The sequence below is a fragment of the Sparus aurata genome, chromosome 15 (genome assembly GCF_900880675.1).
Source record: "Sparus aurata chromosome 15, fSpaAur1.1, whole genome shotgun sequence".
Lineage (NCBI taxonomy): Eukaryota > Metazoa > Chordata > Actinopteri > Spariformes > Sparidae > Sparus > Sparus aurata.
Genome location: NC_044201.1, coordinates 11,762,020 through 11,789,578, shown reverse-complemented (window position 1 = coordinate 11,789,578; position 27,559 = coordinate 11,762,020). Strand labels below are relative to the sequence as shown.

General features: G+C 40.2%; 2 protein-coding genes across 7 annotated transcripts in view; both read right to left on the bottom strand.

Annotated features, from left to right (window-relative positions):
- Window positions 1-114: 114 nt before the first annotated feature.
- Window positions 115-10,281, bottom strand: pla2g12b (phospholipase A2, group XIIB). 6 transcript variants are annotated; one of them, XM_030442669.1, is made up of 12 exons: window positions 10,189-10,281; window positions 9,097-9,701; window positions 8,753-8,875; window positions 8,052-8,111; window positions 7,358-7,479; window positions 7,204-7,265; window positions 6,740-6,918; window positions 6,533-6,586; window positions 6,349-6,410; window positions 2,486-2,573; window positions 1,800-1,965; window positions 115-1,660 (listed from the first exon to the last, which is right to left on the bottom strand). In XM_030442669.1, exons 2-12 carry the CDS (start codon window positions 9,697-9,699, stop codon window positions 1,542-1,544), a joined length of 1,638 nt encoding a protein of 545 aa, XP_030298529.1. In that variant the 5' UTR covers window positions 9,700-9,701; window positions 10,189-10,281; the 3' UTR covers window positions 115-1,541. The 6 variants fall into 6 exon arrangements, with proteins under 6 accessions (XP_030298529.1, XP_030298530.1, XP_030298531.1 ...); XM_030442670.1 differs by having other exon boundaries at window positions 2,498-2,573; XM_030442671.1 differs by having other exon boundaries at window positions 8,801-8,875.
- A 4,895-nt stretch (window positions 10,282-15,176) lies between these two features.
- Window positions 15,177-27,559, bottom strand: part of pde10a (phosphodiesterase 10A) — a 71,690-nt gene continuing 59,307 nt past the window's right edge. Inside the window, 9 exon segments of the mRNA XM_030441647.1 lie at window positions 15,177-17,723; window positions 20,183-20,271; window positions 21,924-22,004; window positions 22,203-22,314; window positions 22,459-22,631; window positions 24,586-24,741; window positions 24,865-25,015; window positions 26,313-26,396; window positions 26,551-26,693. Coding sequence (XP_030297507.1) covers window positions 17,624-17,723; window positions 20,183-20,271; window positions 21,924-22,004; window positions 22,203-22,314; window positions 22,459-22,631; window positions 24,586-24,741; window positions 24,865-25,015; window positions 26,313-26,396; window positions 26,551-26,693 — 1,089 coding nt within the window. The 3' untranslated portion in view covers window positions 15,177-17,623.

Below are 27,559 nucleotides of genomic sequence, written 5' to 3'. Positions count from 1 at the left end.
TATATATCAGTAACAGCCCCAATACTAAGTCTAGGTCAGCTCTAGTCTAAGTACTAGCATCAAATATACTTAAAGTACCATAAGTCAAAATACTCATGGAATATTTCAGAATAATGTATATTGTTAATTTATTCAACATCCTTTAAGCAACATTATGTCGAAACTGCAAAACTAAATCTGCAAAGCAATAAGTAACTTACAGCGACAATTAAACAAGGTGGAGCATGAAGTGCAATAATTGTAGTGGAGTAGAATATAAAGTAGTAAAGAACAAGTATAAAAATTGTACGCAAGTACAGTATTTGAGTAAATGTATTTAGTTACTTTCCACCACTGCCATTAACACAAACAGCCAGAAAAATGCCATGAGAGACAGGATTAGAAAAAATACATCTGCAGAAAATAACATTTAGATTAAAGCTGAACTGACTGCATCAGTTTATTTGGTATATGAAACACCAAACAGATAAACACAGAGCAGTCTGTTGTGTTGTACACATATACATGCATATTGACAGTATATATACACACACATATACACTCCTCTCTTCTTCACTCCAATGAGTTCCAGTGTCAGTCACAGAGCTGTAGCTCACTTGAATTCTGCTTAATACATCCCAGTTTGTGTCTTTGCCACTTTGCCCGGCAGCACAATTTACTGACATTAAAGTGAATGGCATTTCTATTAGAAATCATTCAGAGGGGCCACAGTTCATTTGTAACAACTACAGCATGAAGGATGCTTTTCTAGGTCACGGTTTAAGGCATTTCTCAGCCTTGATTACAGCTTACAGATTTTGTGGATTTATAGAAAATTGTGAATATTTAAGACCACATCACTGACTTAAGAAATACATGTGGAACATCCACAGTTGTATGATTCACTTGCTCAGTGAAATCGATGGTGGCGAGCACGTCACACATTCCAGAGAGGTGGAAAAGAGACACCAGGGTGCCGTGCCTGGAAAATATGCGTCCACTTCATCACTCTGACAATTAATTTAGAGTTAGTCATGTCAGTTAAACTGCAATCAGTTGTACATTTACTCACAAAAAACAACAAACAACTGGCTAATAACTTAAATCAGGTACAATCGTCGTAGCTATAATATGCATCACATTTACATGACATTAACAGAATTAACAGATAGGCAGTGCACCATAGTAATTATCTTGTGTCTTTCTATCTAGAGGAAATTAATCCAACTGGAATATCCTTCACATCATGCACTTTGTTTGAAGTCACCAAACTAATTTATGGTAATGGAGTCATAGAGGCCTAATAAATGGCCAAAAATGAAATGGAGTTCTGAGTGTATCACATACATATGCAATTAATGAAGATTCTGAAAGTCAAATCCAGACACCTGCTTGTCCTGCCGCTGAATTAAACCTGAGAAACTGTTTTTGCATTCCTCATTTATGTGTTTTTTAACTCCCAGGTTCAAAGTCTTCAGAGGGCTCATGTAAAGTATCTCGTCTTTGACGAAAAGGCTTATAAATATATAGTATAAGCACCCAGGAGTCCATAGTGTGGTATGTCACAGTTCATCCCTCTCCTCTCCCTCGCAGAAACACGCTGCCCTCTGGCTGTTCATGTAGGATCTGCAACCCAGAGTCCACACTGTGTTGAAGAGAGTGTCGGCCATCGTCTCACAGGCTGAGGAGAACACACAGAAGTAGAGAGAGGAGGAGGGCAGAGTAACAAATAAATGAGTTTATTTCTGGTGCTCATATTCACACCTCAGTTTCCAAAGTACACATGTGAGAGAAAGGGAAAATATGTGCAAATATCTCACCTTGTACTCTGTTCACAAAGCCCAGACTCTTATTAAGGTCCGAGCAGATGCCATGCAGACACGAGCGAAACTTGGAGTCACAGTCGTACTTGCTCGTCCCACAAGTGTCGTAGCACACGTCGAGCTGGTTGCAGCACTGCGTCATAGCGGGGATCCCCAAGTCCAGCTGTCAAATGAAAGGACATGTTAGAACAGGTTACTAAAACAGCAGCAGTTGTTATGGTCGCTGTTAGCTATATTGTGTTGGCGTATGGGGAGAGTTCACCCCAAAACTGAAAATACATATTCTTCTCACCTGAAGTGCTGTTTTAACCATTTAGATAATTTTGGTGCGAGTTGCTGAGTTTTGAAGATATCAGTCGTAGAGATGTCTACCTTCTCTCTACTCAATGGCACCCAGCTTTTGGTTCTCAATAAAACATGTACATTAGAAAAACTCAGCAATATCCCTTTGTTAGAAATCACAACCCGGTTTGTTTTTGTCGCTCTGAGCACCATAAAAATTAATGCCACCACGTTCCACTATATTCAGGAAACGGCAGATGACTCCAAAACCCACGCCGAAACAAACCAAATTGATAAACAGCACTACAGGTGAGAGGAAAAATATGTATTTTTGATTTTGTGGTGAACTACCCATTTAGCCATGTAGTTTTGGGCTGTGGTGTTATGAACAGGCCACCTACAGCAGTATTCACCTGGAATCCAACCAGAGAGGAGCTGCAGCCGTCGGGCTCTGAGGCCTGGTAGCCGGGGCGGGGTTGAGGAAGTTCCCCTGAAAAACATTCCCAGAGAATTTGCGTTTTAATTCTTGAACTAAAGTGAAGCCATGTCAAGAAACTAACGTCATCATGCCCTCCTAGTCAAGGAACCAAAGTATATCTCTGTTCTTGTTGCGTGTCGTTTCAGAGATAAGATGTGACTTCTGTTTGAGAACATCTGTATTGATTGTGTAACTGTAAGTACATCCACCTCTCAGACTGATAACCAGAGTGTTTTCATTATCAGCAGCCTGAGCGCTGATTGAACTATCTCAGATCACAAAATAGTGACCGCAGAGGGATTGATTCAGTGTGCTAAGCAAATAAATACTGTAGCAGCAGAAGGAATATTGGATGTGGACAACGTAATAATCATTTGAAAAAAGCTTTTTGTAAACCAGTTTCACTGATAGAAACGTTTGTCTTTTCTGAAAACAGCTAAAAAACACTTACCTAGCTAACACTGAACTCCTAAGAACCCAGAGGACACTGAAAGACTGATGGCCCTCGGTAACATAACATTATTTTGATTCCAGAATTTCACGCTTACCGTATCTGCAGCGGTACTGACACACACCATCTTGCCCTCCGACTAGCTCCACCAGAGAGTCAAAGTATCCGTGCACAGTCTGGAAACTACTTCTAATTGAGTTGAGGCTCCAACTGTTATCTTCTTGTGCCAAGGGTCTGTCCAGGGACTGGTCTGTCTGAACTGGTCTGATTTCATTCCCCTCCTCCTCCTTCTCCTTCTCTTCAGAAGGCTGATCGTGGGTGACAGCTTCACCAGTCACAGCTTCCACAGCAGGGCCGTCTCCAGCAGGCCTATCACTGTCTGTCCCCGTCTCTTCGGCTGATGCACCATCTGCCACGGGGACATCCACCTGAGGTTCGTCAGCTGCTGGGTCGTCCACTGCGGGTGTTTCAGCTGGTAAATTGTCACCAATGAGGGGATCAGCTGCAGGCTCCTCAGCTGCAGGCGAATCAGCCACTTTAGCATCTCCACCCTCTTCAGCTGCATCTACAGAGGCAGCTTCCACAACACCATCAGCAACAGCAGGGGCCTCCTCTTCATTTGCTTCAGCCTGGTAGTGGCCTAAAGTGGCGCACATGCCCGCAGACACGCAGAGAAGGAGCAGGGCCACAGTCCGAAGCAGCATGGTGTTGAAACTGGTGACAATCCGAGCAGAGGAAGCTCCCCAGAAGGAGAGGTGGTGTTAACAAGGTGAGAGGAGTGAAGAGAGTGAGGGACAAAAACACACTCTGCTCCTACAGGCTCTGCCAGCAGGGAGGCAGACTTTGACCTATGATTAGGTTGCAGCAGACAGCAAGGCAGCCTGTCATGTTGGGGGCAAAGGTCATCCCCATATCAATCCAAAGAAGTTCTACAATTCCTCTAATCCTCTCATTCTCTGGGATTCGTGAACACATCAGATGAGTAATGTCATCAGTTTCATTCACAAAGCTGTAATTGAATTTTTATGAGTCAAAAGTCACTTGAACTTGAGGCCAGAGGGAAAAATTCTCTTTGTATTCACTTTACCATTCTGAACATCTAATGCTGGCATTTCAAAGGCCGTGGCCTTTATCAAGACATCACAAACTTCAGACGATCTTCACTGTTTTAATAAAAGGTCACAGACTGACACCTCAGCAGAGACAAACAGACCATCATGTTATTCATTTCATATGTCTCTGCTGCCCTCTGGTGTCTGAACAGTAATGTGCACCAAATGCTTAGGTTATTAAAATTTTTGTCCTATAGTGACCCGGTCCAACAACAGAGGTCTATCTCACTGATACCAGTTGTGACTTATGTAATTCGTTTTTTCTTCCCAAGACTTATACAGGGGGCTTGTTATCCTCTTCATCTTCTGAGATATCATGTTCCCGCACAACAAAGTACAGAAAAAGGTTTTTTTTTTCTGCCTTGAAACAGTTCTTTTCAAGTCATTAACATTCAAGCAGCTCCAGGTGGTACATACATCACAACTTATGTGAAACCTTAAGGCAGAAGTTGTTCATATTGACAAATACTAATTGGACTGCCCTGGGCCACTAAAACAACATAAGTGAAGTGTCAATTTCCCTGCTGTTCTTTCACTGCACAGTGACATCCTCTTTAATGAAACACCACATGTACACCTGAGGCCCTTTTATAATTTAAAGCTTGAGAATGGCGTTAGTTAAGCAGCAAACAGTAGAACAAACTAATTAAATACAATTACCCAAAGCTGGATTTACATATGTTAAGTGTTCCATTACAATTTTCTTAGTAGTAAGTATTTTTTTCTTTTTTTCCTTCTTTAAACTTCTACCTTACCACACTTGTCCTTTTTATTCCACTGCACTTATTTTTTTACAGATATTGTACATGTTGTGTTATACCACTATTGTAATAGTTAATATGTGATTAAGATATTACTGACAAAATACATGACTGTCTTTTATGTATCCAACAGTGGACAATGAAGCTAGTCTTAGCTTTACCTCAAACATTTGTAACATTGAAACACTTAAATGTCTCACTCGCAATATTAACTGTAAAATTCTGTACATATTACAGAAAAACACAGACAGGAGGGCCAGTCTGCAAAATGAGAACTTCCCCTTTTAAATCTTATGTACATGTTACTGTTAAAGATGCAATATGTTAGAATTTTTGTATAAAACATTAAATGTACTTTATTAACAAAATGTGAAAAATAACATTTGATGTCATGTCAAAGTCATCCGTATACTGTATTGCAAAGATAGCTATTGAAGTTAGCATGCTAACCAGCGGGCCCCCACCACTATGTACCTTAAACAACACCAACACCAACCTCCCTGCTCTGAGACCCAAGTCCAGTCCAATACTACTGATTATAACTGAACTGCCACTCTACAAATACTATTGATTGATGAGATTGATATAACTGATATTACTACATTGCGTTTTACATTTCCTTGCTGATGCTGGTGGTGGATTTATGCTCTGATTTACAGTGTTATTTCTGATAAGAAGATTTTTGACATGTACTAAACTGAAAGTCTATGACAACTACAAGGCGTTATGTTTCCCCAGAAAACAAAAACCTGAAGGACAGGGGGTCGCAGGGTGGGAAACCAACAAAGAACTGCACAAAACACAACAGCCACCCACTAATTCTATCAAAATTATACCAAAAAAACAAACAAAAAAATTCATTGGACCACAAAAAAACAAAGGTGAAGTGGGAGTCACTGATCAGGGGGGAAACAAAATGTATAGAAAATGACCAAAAGAAAGAAAGCTCAAACACTCAAAAGCAAGAGCCAACTGATGTGTAAATGATTCCTTGAAACACACAACCATCTGAACAGGGGAACCACAGTCCCACTATATAGACTCCCAGATGACTGATTGCAGCCAGCTGAGGGAGATCATCACAGGTGCACCCAATAGCTTCTGATTACCTGCAACCTAGATCTTGAGAAATCCCTTTTCAAATCAGGTCCTTGTGGAATCTCTGATCTGTCCATAACGAAGGTAATCCCATGAATAAGTTGCTTGCTGGTATTCGAAGAATCAAACTTAATCCTTTATCTTATTGCAAATTTGCACTTTTTCTGAATTTCAAACGTCCATCTAATGAGATGATACTTTGGTTTACTTGCTGATGAAGTTGTTCACTCTGTTTGCAGATGTATTTCGTCCCACAACATACTAGTGGTGAAAAGAAAACACAGAAAAGCAGTCATGAGTAAAAAAGAGTCACAAGTCTACTCATCAAGTGTCCCATATACAGTATTTGCATTATGGAATGTACCGTCTTATGGCCTTGCTTGCTTTCTCTCTGTCCAGCACCATGTTGATCTTCTTCTCCAGATCCTTGAGGACAAATTACAGAGTTGTAAAACAAAAGACCCACAATCACATAGCAGGAAATGCATTTCAAATCTGCAGTGCTTTAAAAATGATGATATGGTAGGAAAGAGGTGTAACTCCTTTGCCTTGTTGGTGGTCTTCAGACGGTCATTTGAGGCTATCAGTCTCATTATCTCTGACTGCAAACAAACAGAAAAAAAAACTGCAGCTGTACATATTATCAGCAATCGCTCACCCACTCTTCCTGCTTTAATCTCACAAAGGCACAACTGATGTTGGAAGTTATGTAAAAGTCATAGTCTTAGTGTCAGTGGCAGTTTATCTTGCGGCACCTTCAGGTCTTTGATTCTCCTTTCTGTGGCTGTGGTTGTAGAGGTGGACACCAGCTTCTCCTCAAGCTCCTCCTCCAGCTGTTGGATCTCCCTCCACGTGTTCAAAACCTGAAGCCTTTTGATTTGGATGCTGTCAGAGCAGCCAACGGCAGTGTCCGGCAGCTCTGAAAGAGATATATCTGTCCAAACAAAGAAAGGACGAACATGAATGCACTGTATTGCTGAGTGATGTATCTGTACTTGTTCATACGCACTCCTGCAGGCTCTATAAGGCTGCAGCTGCCTCGCTGAATCTACAAAAGTCTCCTTATGCCTCTTGTCATGACAAAGTGCTTATTTGTTCAGTCTGTCCACATCAGATTTAAAACTTAGCATGTGCTGTTGCCCTGCGGGGTAATATACAGCAAATACTTGGATGTGGTTTGCCAGTGATCAGATACAACAGATGAAGTCTTAAGACTCACTCTTCATGTAACAGTCCTCTGGGCCTTTGATTGCTGGAACGTTCTGTAATTCATTTCGGACTCTGGGGTTAAAAAGGAGAACAGCCTTGCTGAAATGAATAAGAATTTACAGTTTAAGTATGCTTTTTTTTTTCTGTACAGATCCCCAAAGTACCGTTTATTCTCCTCTAGAGCTCTTCTCGCCTCCTCCTCGAGCCTGCAAACCTCTTTTTCCGCATCCTCCAACTTCATTTCCCTTACTTTGCCACTGCCAAGAATGAATGAAGCATTCTCTGACTGTAACACATCAACAACAACAACAACAACAACAACAACAGAAAGATATAAAGACTTGCCTTGTTGTCCACCAATGCAAAAGATGCTCAAGAGAAAAGCTTCTCCCCTGACCTTTGCAAAACTATTTGAGGCTCATTCTTCTTAAGCGGAGGAGTTTTAATGTCTGTAACGTGCAACTCTCTGGGCCCTGGCAACATATTCTAACATAAGGTTATACTCTCTCCATTGAAAAAAGATCCCATTGAGAGCAGCCCTGAGTTCAGTTCATCACAGATATGTTTGTATGAAAATGACTGACTAGGCTCTGCAACAAGACTTGACCAAACTATAGGTGCAGTTTTGTTAGATTTTGTATGGTATAGGCACTATTTGTTTGCACTAAGTTTTACAAGTCTTTCAACCTTACACAGTATGAAAAGTAACTTCCCCAAAACATATTTTGTGCCCAGGTTATTTAATATATCACAGTAAAGATGAAGCCAATATGTTAGTTTGCTGTCAATCAATCCACAGAATCCTCAGGTCTTCCTGTTTACATCATGAATACTTATATACTGGACAGTGTGCTTTACCGTCTCAGGTAGAGGCGATTGGGAAGCCATCAGGTGGTTGACGTACAAGTCATAATCTGTCTGGAAGAAAAAAATAAAAGCTAGTTTGGATTTTATTTTATTTTTTAAAGTTAAATCAAAACGTTACTTAAAGTATAAACCTAATCATGTACCTCAATTTACAGCTCATGAGCTTGTGACATGGCTTTATTTTAATCAACACAAGCTCATGAAAATGACAGAGTACTGTACAGAAAATGTGTTTGAAAAGTCCAACTATCTTAGTTGAAAAAACAAATCCAAGCTTCTCTGACATTTAAAAAAAAAAAAAAGATTACATGCACAAAGTGTGCTTGTGTCCTCATGAAAGGAAAATCAAACAAACTCAATGCTGTAGTTTTATGCTGTCAAAAAATATCTAGATTTCTGCTGTACGATAACCTCAATGTGTACTCATATAATAAATGCATGTCAAGCAATGATCAGTTTGATCAAATTTCAGTTTATGTGCAAAATGCACAAACACTTATATACAATGCAGTGTGAGCAAGGCCATTGTGTGCAAAAAAGAGACTTGACCTGCTCCCTGGCGCATCAAGACCAGGTTCCAGTCGTTGCTCTACTTCCGCTCACTTCACCAGGGACTCACTCTCTCTTAGCTCTAATACGACTGACGGCACATGCTAAAAATGTGCTAGTGGGTACAGAGGAAATGGAAAAACCTTAATTTCCCTCAGGATGCGTCCAAATACTGGCGAGCCTTCACATACATCATCAAAGACGTCACTGAACACCACAAGGCGGTCTCTGCTGGGCCAGCTTTGCGCTGACAGCTTCTTCAGCTCCTGAGGATGACAGGAACACACACACAGCAAGTTCAGATGTGCGTAAGAGTCGGTGTGTGTCTTTTTTCATGCACCTTCTGCCAGAGTGTTGAGACGGCAATTTACGATTGCAATTTCACGAAAAACAAACCTGTTAGAAAGCCTAAATACAAAAATAAAAAAGTGCAATTAAAAAAGAAAAACTAGATATGTGATTTCATGGTTTGTGCTACCATTCTCACCTTTTGTAGTTTCCTCTCATGCATTTCAACAACATTTATTCCAGCCCAGAGGTCATGGTTGGCTAGGACTTGCCTTCCAAAATGTTGTTTTGTCTGTAGCTGGCCTTTACTATTCAGGCCTTCCTGGTCAGAGGAGCTTACGCAAAATGTATGTTTCCTTTTTGGATCAGATGAAGACGTTTTCTGGGAACTATCTAGCAGCTGAACCGGCAAGGAGTTTGAGGAACAGTCTACTATCTTTGGAAGACTTAATTCTTCTCTTCTCTCTGTATGTGGTGAGTGATCAGCAGCCTGAACTTGTCTTGAGCCAGAGACGTCGGGCTCTGCAGAAGGCATGCTTGACTCCTTAATTTCTTTCTTCTTTACAGAGATTAGTGCTTTTGCCTGCTGGAGTGTCAGAGGGTTTGGGGTTTCATCATGGCTCTGAGATGTTCTCCAGAAAGATGACATTTTCTCCCTCTTAGGCTGAGTCTGGTTCAGGCTGCGGGGCCCCAGATGACCTGAGGAGTAGGCCTTGACATCAGCCTTCTGACCAGCTTCAGCAGCCAGCAGCAGTCTGTGGATGTCACTCCTAAAACCTTTGGGCTTACAGTTGCTGGACATGGCTATGAAGGCACAAAACACAATACAGTTAAGAGAGCACTGACCTTAGCAGAACTGTGATGTTGCCATTCAATACACTGAACCAAATGTGAGATTTAATTTCTTTAAACTGCATTCAATTACACGGTATAGCGAATTTATACATAGAACATCACGATGAAGGGCATGCAATAGGTGAATAACAATGAACTCAGCAATGTTGTGTCTGAATACGAAAGAGCTGTCCTAGAAACACACATCTGTGAAAACAAACTGACAGGAAGGTAAACTTTTTTAATCCAGACCGTGCGCAAATTAAATTAGGTTTATTAGCTAAACTAATAAGGTAATGTTATAGCTAACCACACAGCCGTGATTCACCTAGCAAACATGCACCCGTTCTGTGTATTTTTGCTTTTACATGGCTAAAATATGTTTTTAATAAGTAGCTGAAGCATATGGGTAATTCAAACATGCATAAAAGCTGAATACGCTAAATAACGACCTCACCTTTCTGATAACTTTTGATAATCACGACACAAAACAAAGTTTCTTCTTCATGGACACAACAGTCTGCTCTTTGCTCGGTTGCCAGGGAGACCGAAGCGCGTATATGCTTGAGTTGCGTTCAGTGTCCTGATAATAATCGTCCCCGCGAGATACGAGGCGCTAAGTCCCATCTGTGCACGGCGAGGGAGCAGAGGGTGACGTGTAGGCCACAGTGCAGAGACAGCAATGAAAGTGCGGAGAAAGTTCGAGTCCATGTTTATAGAAAGATAACCATTCAGTGATAACCATGGAACTATAACTTTCTAAGCGACAAGCTAAATTGCTATAAAAACAGTGATGACCTATTCCTAAGAGTACTTGCTTATATATACACTACTACAAATGAGCCATGAATGTTGGATACTTTAGTTTCACTTGATTGTTTATTCTGTGGCATACCTGAAATTTTATTTTGTGTCTAAGTTTCTTTCTTCTAATTAGCCTCTTTGAAAGGAAGAGTAGGCTACATTTACTCAAGTACTGTACTTAAGTACAAGTCTGAGGTGTTTGTATTTTACTCAAGTATTTCCATTTTCTGCTGTTTTACACTTGACAACATTTTGGAGGCTAAAAATAGACATTTTACTTCACATAAAAAAAAAAAGTTGTAGTTACTAGTTACTTTGCCGATTGAATAATACATCAGAGCCTAAGCAGCACATTTTAAAATTCACTTAATTTCTCAGCAATGACATAAAAACACTGATTCAGATGATAGGAAAAGTGCTGAATATTGAATCTAATGATAGGCCAGGCTGGTAATCAGTTGACCCAGAAAATACCTTATGTAATCCGCCCCCTCCCTTTTTGTTTTTTTAGTTTTGTTTTTTTTTCTTGCAAACTGTCAGTACACATAAGACAAAGGCAGAAACATCAAAAAATTGAAAAAAGTTTGTCTTAGTCATCAGGACAGAGAAGATGTGTGGGTACTTTCAGGTTGGGGGTTATGTAATTTAGGATTTGTCGTGAGACTGAAACACAGTGCATCAAACTACATTACTTATTTATTTATATTTGATTGCAGAACCACTCTGAAAGTCAGCAAACTCATCATAGCTGCTGCCGATCACAATTATTCTAGCCATAAGCTAAGTCGTTTTTCAATGCGTGGGTAACAAAGTTGGGATCTATAGATTCTTCTGAAAAATAATTGACTCCAACAAATTTTCCTATCTGTCCTTATCCTGCGACGACCAAATGTTTTCTGTGGCCTGACTGAATCCTATAATCACCAGACAAATACCTTATTCCTGGAAATCTGGTCACTGCAAAACTCCTGTACATGCTTAAATCAAACTATTATCTAAATCTGGTTATTCACAATAATTGGGTTAAGTTTACAAGGAAACGCACAGCAGTGAGCATGAGAGAGGGAGAGAGAGAGAGGAGATGTCAGGGTAAAACTCGGCCTCGGGGCTCAAATGGCCAGAATATGAGAGCACCCAGATGGCAGAGCTGAGCATGAGGGAAGAGGCTGTGTAACATGTAATGCTTCACTGAAACAAGCAGGGCCATACAACTGAGTTTGTGTTCATTTGCATCCTTGTGTCCTCCATTAATATTTGATCTAACCATGTTTAATAAAGTAAGGCGGTGGAGGATGAAGGATTAAGCTCTCAGAAGCTCGCTCCCTCAAAGTTTGAGGATGCATCTGCTGATGACAGCGTAATGGAAATACTAAAGTTCATTCCCAGATTTATGTCTTACATAACGATATTATCTAATTTTAGAAGGTCAGTGATTGTTTTTTGTAGAAACCATAGAGCCAAGGCAAATTGATAAATGCCAGAGATAACTTGATGATTTATGGGTAATTCAAGATTTTTTCAAAGTTATGAAATGCAACAACTTTACAAAGACAATCATCTCAGTAGTTTGACTGCTGTTGGAGTTACATTCAAAACTGCAACTCCATCAAGCAGGTATTTATATATAGGCTATATTACCCTGTAAGATTCATAAAGAGGTTTAAACATTCATTTTCACTGATGATAAGCTCATGAGCTCTATATTTACAGACATTAATATCCCCCACATACACTGTTGAACAATTTTAAGGCATTTTTCATGAACACTACCATGTGGCCCACAAACAACAGATCCAAGCATGCCAACTTATGAATATCTTTAAATTCAGTGATTTCTGATAAAATCCTCATCATCTTTTCACTGTACAGCTGTTTATCATATCATGGTGCAAGCTAACATCATGCATAACTCAAAAGGCAAAAGAGTAAGGAATGGATCAGTAATGGATAGTTTTAATCAACTAGAAACTCAATACCACTGTGGTAATTCCAGAGACATTATAGAGCAACAGTGAAAAATTACACTGCATTCAAAATCATGCTTAAGTTAAAGTACGAAAGTAGTAGCATTAAAATATACTTACTAACTAATATACTAACAAAAGCAAAATACAGAATTTCAGAATAATGCACTGAAAGAAAACAAACCATTTATTTTAACTTAAAAAAAAGTAACTGTCCAGGTTTCCTTAGAATTTTAAATTGACCAAATTTGAGAAGATGAGATTATTCAAAAATTTGTCTGGTCACATTAACTTCAGTTGTTCTTAAACCAACAGCTTGTAACTTTTTAATTTCCTTTACCTTTAAATAACAGCTTCAAAATCCTGTTGATGATTCATTGTCTTGTAATAAGGTGAATGGTGTCACTTGTTTCTGCACTATTCAACTGCGGTGAGAGGAGAGGATCACAGCGTTACACACGTTTACTTCAACATACAAGTTTTCAACACATAACACTGTTATGACATCATGAGTTTGGTTTGTAGTTAGCACCTACATTACGTCTGACAAACTGTTACAGACCTGGGATTTGTATTTACCACAGTGGTGTTGCAATCAGAAGCTGCGGGGGGTGCCAGATCGCACAACATTTCTACATCGTGTTTCTTTAATCTATAATAACTAGTACATTGCCCGTAGGAAGCATGTATTCCTATAGAAAAGTGGGAGGTTAAGTAGCTTTTTCATGAATGGCCAAATGAGGCTGTGTTTGAAGGTGGGACGTCAGGGATATTTAGGTTTGTTGTGAAATCTGATATTCCAGTGTATAATTGGCCGTTGTTGACTATTTTTGATTTTGCCATTATATTTCACCTTAAAAACTATTTACTTGGTGTCATTATTTTCAGCACAACCTCACATGTGTGACTGTACAGTTATTTTTTTATTTTGACATACTGTATTAACACAATGGACCTAAAATCACAAAAAAACATAAAATCAGAGTAGAAAAAGTTTTTTACTGTGAAAACCACAAATATGTTTAACAAGCCATTTTTTATTACTTATAATGCAAATATAAATTGCTGTTTGCTAAATATGTGCATACATTTTAAGAATTTACAAAGTTTTATGTAACTATTTACATTAAAACGCAGGCAATGCTCAGGTCTGCCTGAGCTCCTTCCAGCTGAATGAGGAGCTGCACTGCCTGCTCCACATTCAGCTTCTCCTCATTATTCTGACTCATTAAACAAAAAACCGACTCCACTACACACTAAACACACTACACCAAACACTAAATAACACACTAACTATACACTCCAAACACGCTAAATGTCACAAATCTCTCAACTCTCAATATCGCTGTCTATATCGCTGTCTCTGCACCGACCGTCGTTGCCTGTCATTCATCCACCTCCGTCCCTCCCACAACTTCCCGTTCCTGAACAACCAAACTTGCTGCTTGGACACTTTCATGACAAAAGCACATTTTTACCGTTTCTTCCTGCACCAGACACAAAGCAAACGTGATGGCAATGTTCGCGAAAAAGCGTGGCGGACATTATTTACCCTAAGTCCGGTTTTGGACGTGCCAGTGGGTCCGGTCCGTCGACTCGGGAGGTGGGACAAGTGGGCTAGCGGCTAGCAGCTAGCTACACACGAACATCAACAGATTCCGATTCCACTTTGTTGTCCGCGCGTCTCCGGATCTCCTCAGACCCGAACAGACTCGATCTGGGCTTGTTTAGTCTCATTAATCCACGACAGTCAGTTTAAATGCACAGAACAGAACGGGACTGAACTGCCGGCAAAATCCCGGTCCAGCTCGCCCGCTGCAGGTATAAATCCGCTTGTTTCTTAAGGTATGTCGTGGGCTTGAGCTCTGCAGTAATTGGCTGTGGTGCGCACATGACTATGGTGGCTCCGGTGGACAATGCTTGCGGAATTTGTGAAGCATTTATGAAATCATTTATTAACGGTATCATTGCAGTCAAAACAAATCCGACGTCACACACCCTTGAACCAAGCAGCAGCCATGTTGAATATCTCAGTCAGTCTGATCCTGATCCGCAGAGATATTTGAGGAACACACACACACACACACACACACACACACACACACACACACACACACACACACACACACACACAGACAGACAGACAGAAATTCCTTGCTTTTATAGAGAGATACCTACATAATTTATAAGTTGACTTTTATTTTATGTAGATAATGAGTTGGCAAGTTAAATATTGTTGTCAAGTAATGTTGTGAAGTGAAAAGTGTTTGCTTCCAAAATGTAGTGGAGTAAAAGTATAAAGTAGCAGAAAATGGAAATAGTCGAATTAAATACGAGTATATTTAACAACTTTTCTCATATTATATTCCTCCTCTGCTAAAATGTGGCAAGTCATGTTATGGCTTTATATTACTGTAGAAATGTGGGGGTGTGATGTAATCCAACATTTTTTTAACAAGAAATCATTGTTATTTATATTTTGACTTGAAAGATGCCAAAATAATTGACTCTAATTATTCGCTGGCATAATTTTACAAATGAACCCGATAAAGTGAGACGAGTCAGGCCCTGTCACCGACTCCATAGCAGTATTAATAAAATAATATCGACAGTAAAAATAAATGCAAAGAAGAAGGCACTTCGAACACAACACAAAGAACGATCAGTCACAAATGTGTGATTTTCAAGTATTTAATAAAAGTCATTTGGGCTACTTCTCTTACATTTACAGTTGAGACATTCCGCAATTATTCTGGGTAACAGTAACATGTCTAGACCGTTTTGTTTATTTTAACTTTGTACAAAACAAAAAAGGCCAACATTATTTTTCTTTGTATAAAAAATATAAGTTAATTTAAATTTAACTCTAATTAAGAAAATAACAATAGTAATAAGAGCAATAATAATAATAATAATATCATCATTAATAATAATAATAATAATAATAATGATAATAATAATAATGATAAAGATCATAAGCTAAACATAGTGCAGACGATGGGCTATAACTGGTGCTGAAAAGTAGAAGGGACAGTGCAGTGTTATGGACTTATCCATGTTCTCAGGTGGGGTTGGAGGGGGTAAAGAGACAGTCAGAAGCTTTCTCTCTCTCTCTCTCTCTCTCTCTCACACATGCACGCGCACGCACACACACACACACACACACACACACACACACACACACAGTGTACACACCCAGTCAAGTCAGAAAGTGCACGACTGCCGTTCAGTTTAGCACCATCAGAGCATACATCTCAGTCTGTACAAACTAATTTCCTAGATTGTACACAGTATACACCTATTACTGTATATGCAAAATGATATATAAACTTCAGTTTAGGTGCATGCTAATTGTTGCTCTTGGTTGAAGCTTACTGGAAGCAATTCTGAAAAGTAAGACAGAGCACAATATGGAGGAAAAAACTGCCACCACTGAGGATCTGCAATGAAACAAAAAACATTCATCAAAATGTACATTCACACCACTGGGGGCCACAGTACCAGCCGTAAAAACTAATTATTTGAGCAGTGATTTCAGTCTTGGAGGGGACGACGTCCACTGGAATGACAGTTTCAGACAAAACTTTTTTGTCTTTTGGAAGATCTAGGAAACTCATTTTGAGTCCAAATGTTCCCCCGTCGGTGTGAAGGAGGAGGACGTATTTCCTTCGACGGGTCGTGGACCTGGGTGGGGGAGAGCTTCTGTTACACGCCTCCGAAAAGTTGACTAACATTCTCGAGTTGCAATCCCAGAGATAGACATGTCGTGCACTTTAGCTTAATGCAGGATAACATGGAGCTGACGAGACTTCTGTTGAGCTGCAGCGTGATGTGTTCAGTGTCATAAATGTGTCACTTACTCCACCCTTCACTGTTTATAATTCGCCCCTTAACCATGTGGGATAAACGAGGGTGCTGTCTGGACCTTATGTAAGGTAGGCCCACATGGACAAAGGAGGGTGTGGCACTGCAAACAAACAACATTTTTAATTCGCTGGGACTCTTATCCAACCTGTGCAGTATCCTCATTTTACTCGTGTTTTAAACATAGAAATAATCACTGTTTAATGAGAAGGAACCAGATTGTGGTGTTAAATAATTCATGATGCGATAGTGGCGTGAAAACTGTTTTAAGAGTGGAAATTCGACTGTTTGCAGTCCTGGCTTCACGGATGCTATTTGTGCACGTTGATCTGATCCTGTTAGTCAGAGGGGAAGTTGTCGAGGTGGCTGCAGCAGGTTCCTAAATGCCAGGCGGGGGCTGGGGGCAGTGCTGTGGGGTCCACTTCAGGGAGAAACATCATGACTCTCTTGTGACTGCGTTCACAAGTGTCGACATTATCTAACTCCTCTCGTCACAGTTCATCCACATTTAGTGGAATATGCTGAGGGGGGATTTTCTGCCATCTCCACCTAGAATAGGCTGTATGTCTTTATTCAAGTACTGCAAAGGATTTTTGCTCAAAAAAGTAATTAAAAAAAAACAAAACATTCTGACATCCACCTCCTAAGCGAGGTGGCAATACACCATACATCTGCTCTACACATTCCTTCTGTCTCTGGGAATACCTTGCTGAAGTAGTGCACGTACGATAAACCTACCACAGAAGGCAAACAGTACCATTAAAAAAACAAACAAACGAAGAAAAGCCTGAACCGACAACAAGGTTTCACATATTCTAGCCTGTGAAAGGTTCAGAGTAAGGCCTCTGCAAATACAAGACCATAAAAGAATCAGCTCAAATAATATTAATAATAATAATAATAATAATAATAATAATAATAATAATAATAATAATAATAATAATAAAAAATCATGAAACAGCTAAAACCAAACAACCACAGTCCATTCTACCAAATGAATTCCCAAGCTGAGTGGATGTAGGGTGATGGGTCGAAGTCCCTCCCCATCGGCGGTCAGTCAGTCTCTGGGATCGGTGAAACCGTCAGTGTTGACACCTCCGTCACCCAATGAGGTAACTGTGTGTTTTCAAAGTCATTTCGCCATCAGCTGATCCGTCTCCTGCTCACACAGACTGTGGGTCCCTCCCCCCTACAGAGTTCCAGGGCTGTGGCAGGATTCTGGTTGTATTCCTTTGGTGGGCCAGCAAAACCCTTTGGTAGTCAGTTGTCCACCTTGACGGGGCCTGAATCACAAGGCCTGCTGGGCACGATGTCCTCCACCTCTCCTCGCGATATCTTCTCCCACTGGCCCAGATTCTCCCTGCAAACACAAAGCCCCGCCGTCAGATTCAGACCCCGGATGTTGTGGGTTTAATAATTAAGGCTGTACTACTAACACAGACATTTCACTTTTTAGCGTACAGACATCATTTTTAGCCATTGGTGTCTGTGATTGCTGATAAAAACAGTATTTTAAAATAATACTCTGGTGCAGCATTCTTTCTGTGCCTGTAGTCACCACTCTGTGGTCTCAACTAATAATATGATTGGTTACATGCAGCCTGTCAACAATATTCTTCTAGTAACTAGTAGTTACTAGAAGAATATTGTTCTAGTAACTAGTAGTTAGATTTGCAGTTAAGTTTAACTGCAAATCTGTTCCTTATATTGATTATCAGTCTCCTTTACTGCTAATAATTTGTATTGGCCCTTAAAAAAAACACATTGGTTTAGTGTGAATGAAACTGTTAATTCTCCTTCCTTTACATAATAATAATGATAATAACAACAACAATAATAATAATAATAATAATAATAATAATAATAATAATAATAATAATAATAATAATAATAATGATGATAATGATAATAATGATAAGTGAACAAGTGAAAAAGGTTAGAGCCCAACCTATATACTGATTGACCAATATTATAATACCATATCGGTCTATCACATATATATTGGTATTGGCAATGGACATATGTGTTATTCTGATACTCAATAGTATGACAACTTTGTTTTTTAGAGCTTATAATACAAAAAAAGATCTTTGGGTATTTGATCAAAATCTTAGCATTTTGCAATATCACTCATCTTAGATGGTAAACTTCATTGTTAAACTCAAATAAATATAAATGTGTGCGGATGGGCCGATACATCTGAATTGTTTACTTCCCAATGTTGGTATTTGCCTTGGCCCCATAAATAAGTAGTAGAGATCAGGCAAAGGCTTAAAACTATTTATCACATGTGTAAAAGTGCTTTAAAAGTGCTTTACTTTGTATATTGTATATTTTGGATGTATACATTTCTTTATTACACAGTTGGCATTCTGTGCAAAAGAAGAATTTCATTGCATAATTGAGAACATATTTCTTTACTGTGCGTATAACAATAAACACTTTGAATTGAATTGAATGCATTGCATAAGATGGAAAATAAAATAAAGTTAAAAATAGAAGACATAACCTGCCTAAAATCAAGTAAAATAAATGGTAATATCAGGCTAAAAATTGTCTTTTGATTTGACTAAATCAAGCTTTTATCAGATGTAATGTAATGTGTGTTTGTTACTCGTCCACTGCTGTCAATCTTCAGTTTTCATCACAACGCTCCGCTGCCACAAGGGTGTGCATCTGATGTTAAAAACAATATCGACATACTGCTGCTTTAAGTAAGATAGCTCTAATTATGCAACTGTAGCAGAGATGTTCAGCCAGAAAAATACAAATACCAAGATGACCAGGAGGTTAAATTGTGGTTTGTGAAGAGATCTGGAGAGAAAAAGCACAGCGACTGACAGAACAGCTGCATTTGACCAAACCGAAGTGTAATAAACAACTAAAATCATTTCAGCTGTGTAATTCATAAGTCGCCTGTGAAAGCGCTCCCATCACTTCTCTTTGTCACGAATGTAAGCTCTCCTCTCTGTGCTATAATCAAGCTTGACATACGAGTGCACAAAGTGCTGCCCTTTGCTGCCATTCCATTCAATTAGCCGGGCCTGATGCAGTTTACACGTCTGTGGCTGATCCCACAACAAGCAGCCGGGCTCCGCGGGGTCTAGGCCTGCTGCCCACCCGGAGCCCGGTGCTGACGTACAGCTGGGGCTTAAATATTACACTCCTCACTTTGTTTGCATTCCCCACAGATCAAGGTCACAACGTTTAAAAAAAACCAAAAAACTGAGAATTACCCCGGAAGGGCAGGCAAATGTACAGTGTGATTCCGTTGGACGAGCAGAAATCACACATATAAATACTCTTATTGAATGCCACTTGCACGCTTACAAACACGCAATTTCACGCCGGTTAGGGAGAACAGCCGTTACTTGTCTGTGAATTGTAATGCCGCATTGAAACGTCTCTCTCTGATAATGTTTGCAGTAAATTACATCACAAGTTTGCTTAATCCTGCACCGGGACAGTTGCACGTGTGTCGTGTTTGTATTTTAAGTGGAACGAATGGAATGTGTGCCTAAACACACGCTTACACACGCACACTCCTTATCACTTCTAATCTTATTTGCCTGGCTGGACGAGGCCGGCGCACGCATCGATTGTCGCAGGCTGCAACTCATTGCATTTATTGACCATGTCAGATGTGGAATCACCTTGACAGTACTGCATGAAGGAACTCTTTGGTTATTCTATGTTACATAATAAAAAAGAAAGAATTACAACTTACTATCTGTCTCCTCATAATCTTGCTTGGCTTTTTGTCAGAACACACAGAGAGACGTTCCCTTAGACTTTGCAAATGCAGCTTTGGATACTCACTTGCAGGCGTTCAGAAGAGGATTGGATGGAGGGAAGAGCTCTGCTAGTGTTGTGTAGCATGGAATCGCAACGGCATTGTAGAATCCTACCTGAAGAAACAAGTAGGCAGGAGAAGCACACTTTTAGAAACGGCATGAGAAGAATCAGACAGGAAATGCAACACAAGTCTAACCATTTGAACTTCCTCTGTGGTCTGTTATGTTAAAGAGGGGTAAATCCTTATAGATATCTTTATTTGAGGTTTGACCTAAGTGTGTACGTCCAGCACAGAAAGCGTGTGCCACTGTAAAATTCACATCCTGTGAGTTACTGTAAGGACCCTGCGCGCGCATGCACACACACACACACACACACACACACACACACACACACACACACACACACACACACACAGGTATTTTCAATTTGTCCGGCTGATTAGAGCTCCAGCCAAAGGTGTTAATCAACAGTCTGCACCCGCCCACACACAGGCTTGAAGTGAAGTGTGAAAACACCTGTCTGGACAGTGAGTGTGCTGACACTGAAGGGAGTGTCTTCTAACTTGGCTTTTACCTGTATTACTATTCCCCCAAAAATATTATTAGGTTGTTGTGCTTAAAAGGAAAATAATTATCATATTGTTATGCTATTATTAATTATTAGCCCATTAATCAATTGACAGCAAATCAATTGGTAATTATTTTGATTTTTTAAAATTTTCATATAAAAATATTTAAAAAAAAAATTTCATGGTTTCAGCCCTTTAAATCAGAAATAATAACTTTTGAGGTTTGGACAGTTTTAAAAGGGTTTTAAATTTGGGTGAATGTGACAGCATTTCTCACCATTTTCCTGATTTCAACAAAGCAAACAATCGACTGTTTAATCAAGAAAAAACAAGCTCCGCCTCAACCAGCTACAACAGAAAAGTCCTGCTTGTAATAATCTAATAATATTATATATCATTAGGGCTGGGTATCACCAGGTACCTCGCAATACGATAGTATCACGAGATTTTGCCCTCGATAACGATAATATCACGATACAGCGATTCTGCGATAATCAACATATTGCAAGAAATTTCATCCACGATACATCACGATATCTTTGTCACTGAAGAAATTCAGAATTTATTGACTGCACTGAATCCATTTCACAGGAATTACAAAACATTGTCAATCAATTTCACATGAATGACAGCCAAGTAAACAAAGGGTATATTGCACAGTGTCTCTTCTTAACACACACACTGACTACAACTATCATTAAATATCGATATGTGTGGGTTTCGGAGCTGCTTAAACAATTTTTTTAAATTTTATACCTATGTTTGAATAAAGATAAAGTTAAAGAGGGGGTGGTGGTGGTGGGCCAAAAAAAACCCCCCAAAACTTTTTTTCATACAAATAAAATGTAAATGAAAATTTTAATTTAAATTTATTTTTTTACATTTTTAAATATCGATATTTGGCACCAGTGTATCGATAACGTACCTCAAGACGAAATATCGCAATATATCGTAGCATCGATATTTTGGCACACCCCCATATATCATTATATAAATTCACAGGGGACATTTTTGAGTAGTTTTATTTTTATACTTAAGAACCTTTTCCTGATCATATTTCATTACACATATTTAACTAACTTTTTCAAGGGCTTCTGATTAGTACTTTTACCAATGTAAAGGATCTGAATAGAGCCTCCATCTCTGCTAGAAGGTAAGAACTTTTAAAGACTTGATTCAAAGTGTTGGTCTTACTTGGCCTTGGGGAACCTCGTCCTTCTTGTCTCTGTCCATCATCGGGATCGGCTGCATCCCGATCTTCTTCATCTCGTCTCCCTGTGGAGGAGCAAGAAGAGACAGGAGTTTCCTTTTATTTTTGCATACCGTGGCATTCCTTCTGACCACCACACGACACCATTTTGTGCCTCAAAAAATACTGAGCAGCATTTACAAGCACAAACAAAGGTCTGACTGTTTTAGGAGGCGCGGCCGTGACACTACAACTGTTTCAAATCCCGCAGAATCCCACTGTACCTCGGCCCAGAACTCAGCATAGATGTCGTTGGCGGTCAGTCGTGTGATTTGCCATTTCTTGGTAACAGAACACAGGTCACATGCTGTCATCATCAGACCAATCACACGGTCCCTGGAGGGGAGCAAAGCCTCGTTATAGCCGAGTGGAGAAACTCAATGTGCCGTTTATGTGCGCCAGGTCCGGGTTTCTCTTCTCTGAGACCCGGGTATGATCCGGACCTGACCTGTGCACCGGTGCGAGTCGCTGTGACCTGACCTGTGTGAGTGGTTGTTCAAGTCCAGCGCCTGTGAGCCCAGCAGCTCCGTCAGCTGCTGGTGGTTGTTGAAGTACAGGGCGAGGTCCGTGGCGATGATGGCCTTCCGGATGATCTCCAACACCTGCTCGTACTCGCTGGAATTCAGGTTGGAGAAAATATTGTGCCCTTCCAGCTATGAGAAACAAAGAGATCAATAAAAAAGCAAAAGCTCCACTTATGAGGCGTTCAGCTCAGCTAGACTACAACAGGTTGTAATCTCACGTTCATGTCAGGGTCCACACCCTGGCTGCCAGCAGATCCTGGACATTACACAAGAGGGCACTCAGGACTACAGTATGATCCTTTCAATGCATTGTGGGTTGGTTAATGAATTTACAAGTTGTTTTAAGCAATTCAGCTGTTACAGGATGCATGCATATAAGAAGAAAGTGTTAATGTGCCGCTTCTCTTACACAGGATAAACAAAACTGTTGTTAAAATGATATACCAACTGAATTCAGGTTGATTTTTTTTGTCAAAGTGGCTTCAGTCTTTAAAAGTCACTTCTTTGTAAAATATGAGTTTCAGTAGCTTTGTGTTTATTTTACAGTGTTTTCAGGGGCCATCTGTGTTTATTGTGGGCTTTAAATTGTGTCCTGCTTTTTCCTTTGTTGATGAAGTTTGTTCACATACAGTGTCTTTATCGTCATCCTCCACTTCCTACAGTACGTGGGATTATTTTCAGGGTTCATACCTTTTCCAGAGTCAGATTCAAGCACTTCTAGAGCATTTTCCAGCACCAGTGGGAAGTTTGTTCCAATCAGTTCAGACCGGAGGTAATTTACATATCTATACAAATACGTATACATGCACTCAAAATTATTATTTCCCTTCTTCCCATAAAATCAGATGTTATTTCTGTCATTCTCCAGAAAGGTGACAAATTAAAAGAAAGCACGAATAAGTTTCATGTTGCAAAAAATACATCCTGGCTGAGCCAATATAAAATGGTTTATTATGAAAGTTATTAAGTTACATTTTCAAATGCTTTATCCAAAATTCAAGCACTTTCAAAACTTGAAAAAAACACAATAAAATTCTAGTGCAGTGGTCTTTGTTTCAGGTCGAAGACCCCTTCACTGATTTCTTTGTTTGTCTGTTTTTTACCTGTGAGTTTTAGTTTGTTTTTATAACCTTGGATTGTCTGACTACCAATTCTGTATCTGTGGGTCGCTAACTCCTTGTGAGCCTGATCGCTGCCTGAGATCCGCTGGCAGAGCCAGACAAATGGTTCCAAAGTCCCGACTCGTGACCAAAGGTGACCGGGCTTATGCAGCTGTGGAACTTCCTGTCTGGGGATCTCAGGCAGTCATCTAGTATCCTCCTTCAAATCTCTTCTTAGAACTCACTTTTATCATGCAGCTTTTTTTTTCTTTTTTTTTTACTGGCGGTATATTTTGTAATTTTAAAAACTTTTTATCTTGATCCTACATTTTTGGTCTTATTTTCTATTAGATCTTTTATCAAGTTGCTTTTGAAAGGTGATGTATATATAAAGTTAAAATAAATAATAATAATTATTATTATTATAAGCTAAAAAGAGATGGTGCAGGGTCAACATACTACATATATTGTAAACAATTCAGTGGCATATCATACTGGGTTTACAATAAAGTGTAGGGTGGACCGTGGTGCCATGTATAAAGAATTTAGCAGCAGTTGTAGCACGGCTGCTCGTCAGCCTCACCCACCCTCTCATTTATCTGCTGGTTTCTGAGGTGGAGGGTATGTCAGAGTCTCCTGCTCGATAAGTCCACTGTGGCTCACAACAATGTCTGCACACTTGGAAGAACAATGCAGATAACTGGCTTCTATGAATTAGCGTACGGCTATGTTAGTGTGCTCATCAGCAATGGTGTGAATTCAATAAAAAAATAAATAATGTTATCAACCAGTCATTTGGTGCCCACCCCCTGCAGTAACTCTGAGGAGCTCCTGTCAAAGACCCAGGTTCAAATGTTCACAAGGATTTCCAGCACCGTGCGAACCCATTAATTTTGATTTTATACTAAATATCATAATTTAAAAGATGATAACTAAATAGAGAAATGTAATTGTACAGTAAGTCCCGCATAGTGGAGCTCTACCTGTAGGATGGAGACGGTCTGAGAGAAGTGGTGTTGCTCCATGGTGGAGGTGGAGTACAGAGCAGCCAGCGGATGGTCAAACTTCTGCAGATACGTGTTGCTGTAGCCTCGGTGGTCCAGATCATGGCACAGGCAGGCTATCAACAGACCCTTCTTCTGTAAACCAGAGAAGACACGAAAGAAAAAAACTCACAGAGGACCCCCAGATGCTAATCTTGCTTTCAATTATATCAATTTTTGTCTTGGAGCAGTAAAACCCAGACCCAATGAGGAGCAAACCTCCAGCTCTGTGAAAATCCCAGTGGTTTTCTGCAGGATGGCGTACATACAGTGTGCCACTGTCACTGCGTGCTTCCAGTTGTGGTAGGGCACACGCCGGTAGTTCTTCCGTACAGACATGGTGAACCGACACAGCTTCTCCAGCTCAAAGCTACACAAAGAAAGGTAGAATGGTTAAATTTTTTTTACCTGGGCTCTATTTTTACATGTTTAGGTGTGTAGATGATTGAGATTCACCAAACTTTTTGGAATCAATCCTGTAGATCTCCTCAGCCGGCAGCTGCACAACTGCAACGGCTGCAAAGTAATCCTCTGAGGCAACTCCGACTGTCAAAGCTAAGTCCACTAAATGTGCTGGTTTTTGCTACAAACGGGCTGAGGTTGTTATTCTACAGTGCGTGTCTGATAACATTACCAGCGAAATATCACGAGCAGTGAGTTGTTGCAGGAGGACAATAGTGGAGATGTGAGTCAGAGCTTACCTAGAGGAGGGGTGAACAAATGTTTTCTCCTGAATAACAAGATTTTAAAGTTAACAGTGGACCATGGGCCAAGCTCCTGTTGTGTTGGATTGTTAAAATGCGAAACGGTACCCTACAGAAGCCCAGAGAGGCAAGTTCTAGGTCTGATCCTCTTGTCATGTATTTCATTTCCTCCCTTTGTCCCTTTCCCGCCTTTTTAACTGTTCACCTGTGTCTCATTTGTGAATTAATCCTCTCTTTTTAAGCCTGTGTTTCTCTCTTACTCTTTGTAATTATGTTTGTCGTTGTCGTGCTCTGTATCCCTGCCTCAGTCCTGTTCCTTGTGTATCTTGTGCTTCTTTGGTTTGTATCCTTTTAGTTTGGTAATTTTTTTACCCTTATTCTTTGAGTTTCCTGCTTCCTGTGTTTCTTAATGGCGGCCTTTTGTTCATTTTGACTTTTGGATTTTAAATTGTTCAAGTTTTGGACTTTGGACTATCAGCTTATTATTAAAGCTCGCTATTTCTTTCAACCTGCCTTCCTTTTGTGTCTTGCATTTGGGACCCTTTTTTTTAACCTTAAGAACACACGCCCTTTTAAAGAGTACTTTATCTTAACTGCGTAAACAGTGAATATTATTATTATATATTTTCTTATATGATGGACAATGTAGATGAGGTTCCAACTGTAACAACAAGACTTTCTGGTTGCAAAAAGGATTTTATCATTTGACAAACAGCTCTATCTGTCGGAGGCTGAAGGCTGTGAGAACACTTTCATTAAACATAACTTTGACCTTCATAGTTGAGGCGATCTACTGGACCGATTCCAAAACTTTTGCTCAGAGTGAATCATTTACACACCAAAACGGGTAAATACAGGGCGGTGGTTTAAAAAAAATTCTGGAATGACCCTCTAAGTGTGAATCATGAAGCGCTTTGATAAAGAACTGACATCGTCATGGCGATGGCGACAGCAACACCATACCTGGTCTTTCCACAGGAGTTATGAACCATGTAGATAAAGACAGCAGGCCAGATCTCCTCAAAGGGATTAATGTCAAAGTGGAACCTGGATGAGAGCAGAGTCTTAAATTAGCACGTACAGCACACAGGGACAGAGGAGGGGACTCGCCCTGGTCTGGACTCTGTCATCGTCCCTCTCACAGACACATGGCTGTAGACCAGCGACACTCAGGGACACTAGTGACTGGGTCTGCACTCACATTTCGATCTCTTTATAAATGGGTGCAGGGAGGTTGAGCTGGGTGAGGGTCTTCCATTCTTCCGATGTGCATATGCTGTGATAAGACAGTTTTTCCATCGTCACTCTGTAAATGCATTCAGAATGCCGGATCCTGTGGTACATCTGCAGAGAAATCGCAGGACACGCGTTAGTCTTCAAAGGTGTCGACACTCTGGCGCTGTTACACCATCTCCTGTCGAAATCACAGTCGAAATTTCCATAAGGGGTCGGACAAAGTTATCCGCAACAGTCCCGTATCATATTTTATCCGCGTGTCGCCAAAAAGTGTCTCCACATCTGGTTTTTATCCCTGTCCCCCGTCCCAGGCAGGCAGGTACATGCGCCAAGCCTCACACCTTCCACCACAAATCACCATAAATCAGGGGCCGGGGCCTGAGTGAGTTTCCTAGAGACGAGAGGCATAAATTACAGCGAAACATAAATCCTGTCAGTGGACGGATGCAGACTGCTTGTCTTAAAATATTAACACGCCTCATCAATTTTAAAACCAACTTCGTGACGCTGCTCCTGCGTAAGTTTGTCGCACGAGATGATGGTGAGTCAGGCCCCACAGAGAGGAGAGGCTCTGACAGACAGACAGACAGACTGACAGACCACACAACGCAAGCTCCCAGAGTTAGCCCGATTCCATGCACTGCCAGAAAATAAGCTTTAATTCACATTTTTGGAGCAATGCACACTTTAAATAGAAAGCTGCTGGCACTATCTTTGTCAACCTTGGAGGGAAAATGAAATTACTACTCTGACAAATAGAGAAACCTGCAGCCTAGTAACAGCTGAAACAAGCCTTCCAGCTATAAGTAGGAATTTAGGACGAGGATGAGGCCACTACGTCAAAGGTGCAGCTATCTGAAAATGAGCCAATCAGGAGCGAGCACTCATGGCCATGAAGTGTTATATAACCGCTGCACGTCATCTACCTACACTGCAAAAGATAAAGAGCAGGCTCATGCCGACAGACAGAGACA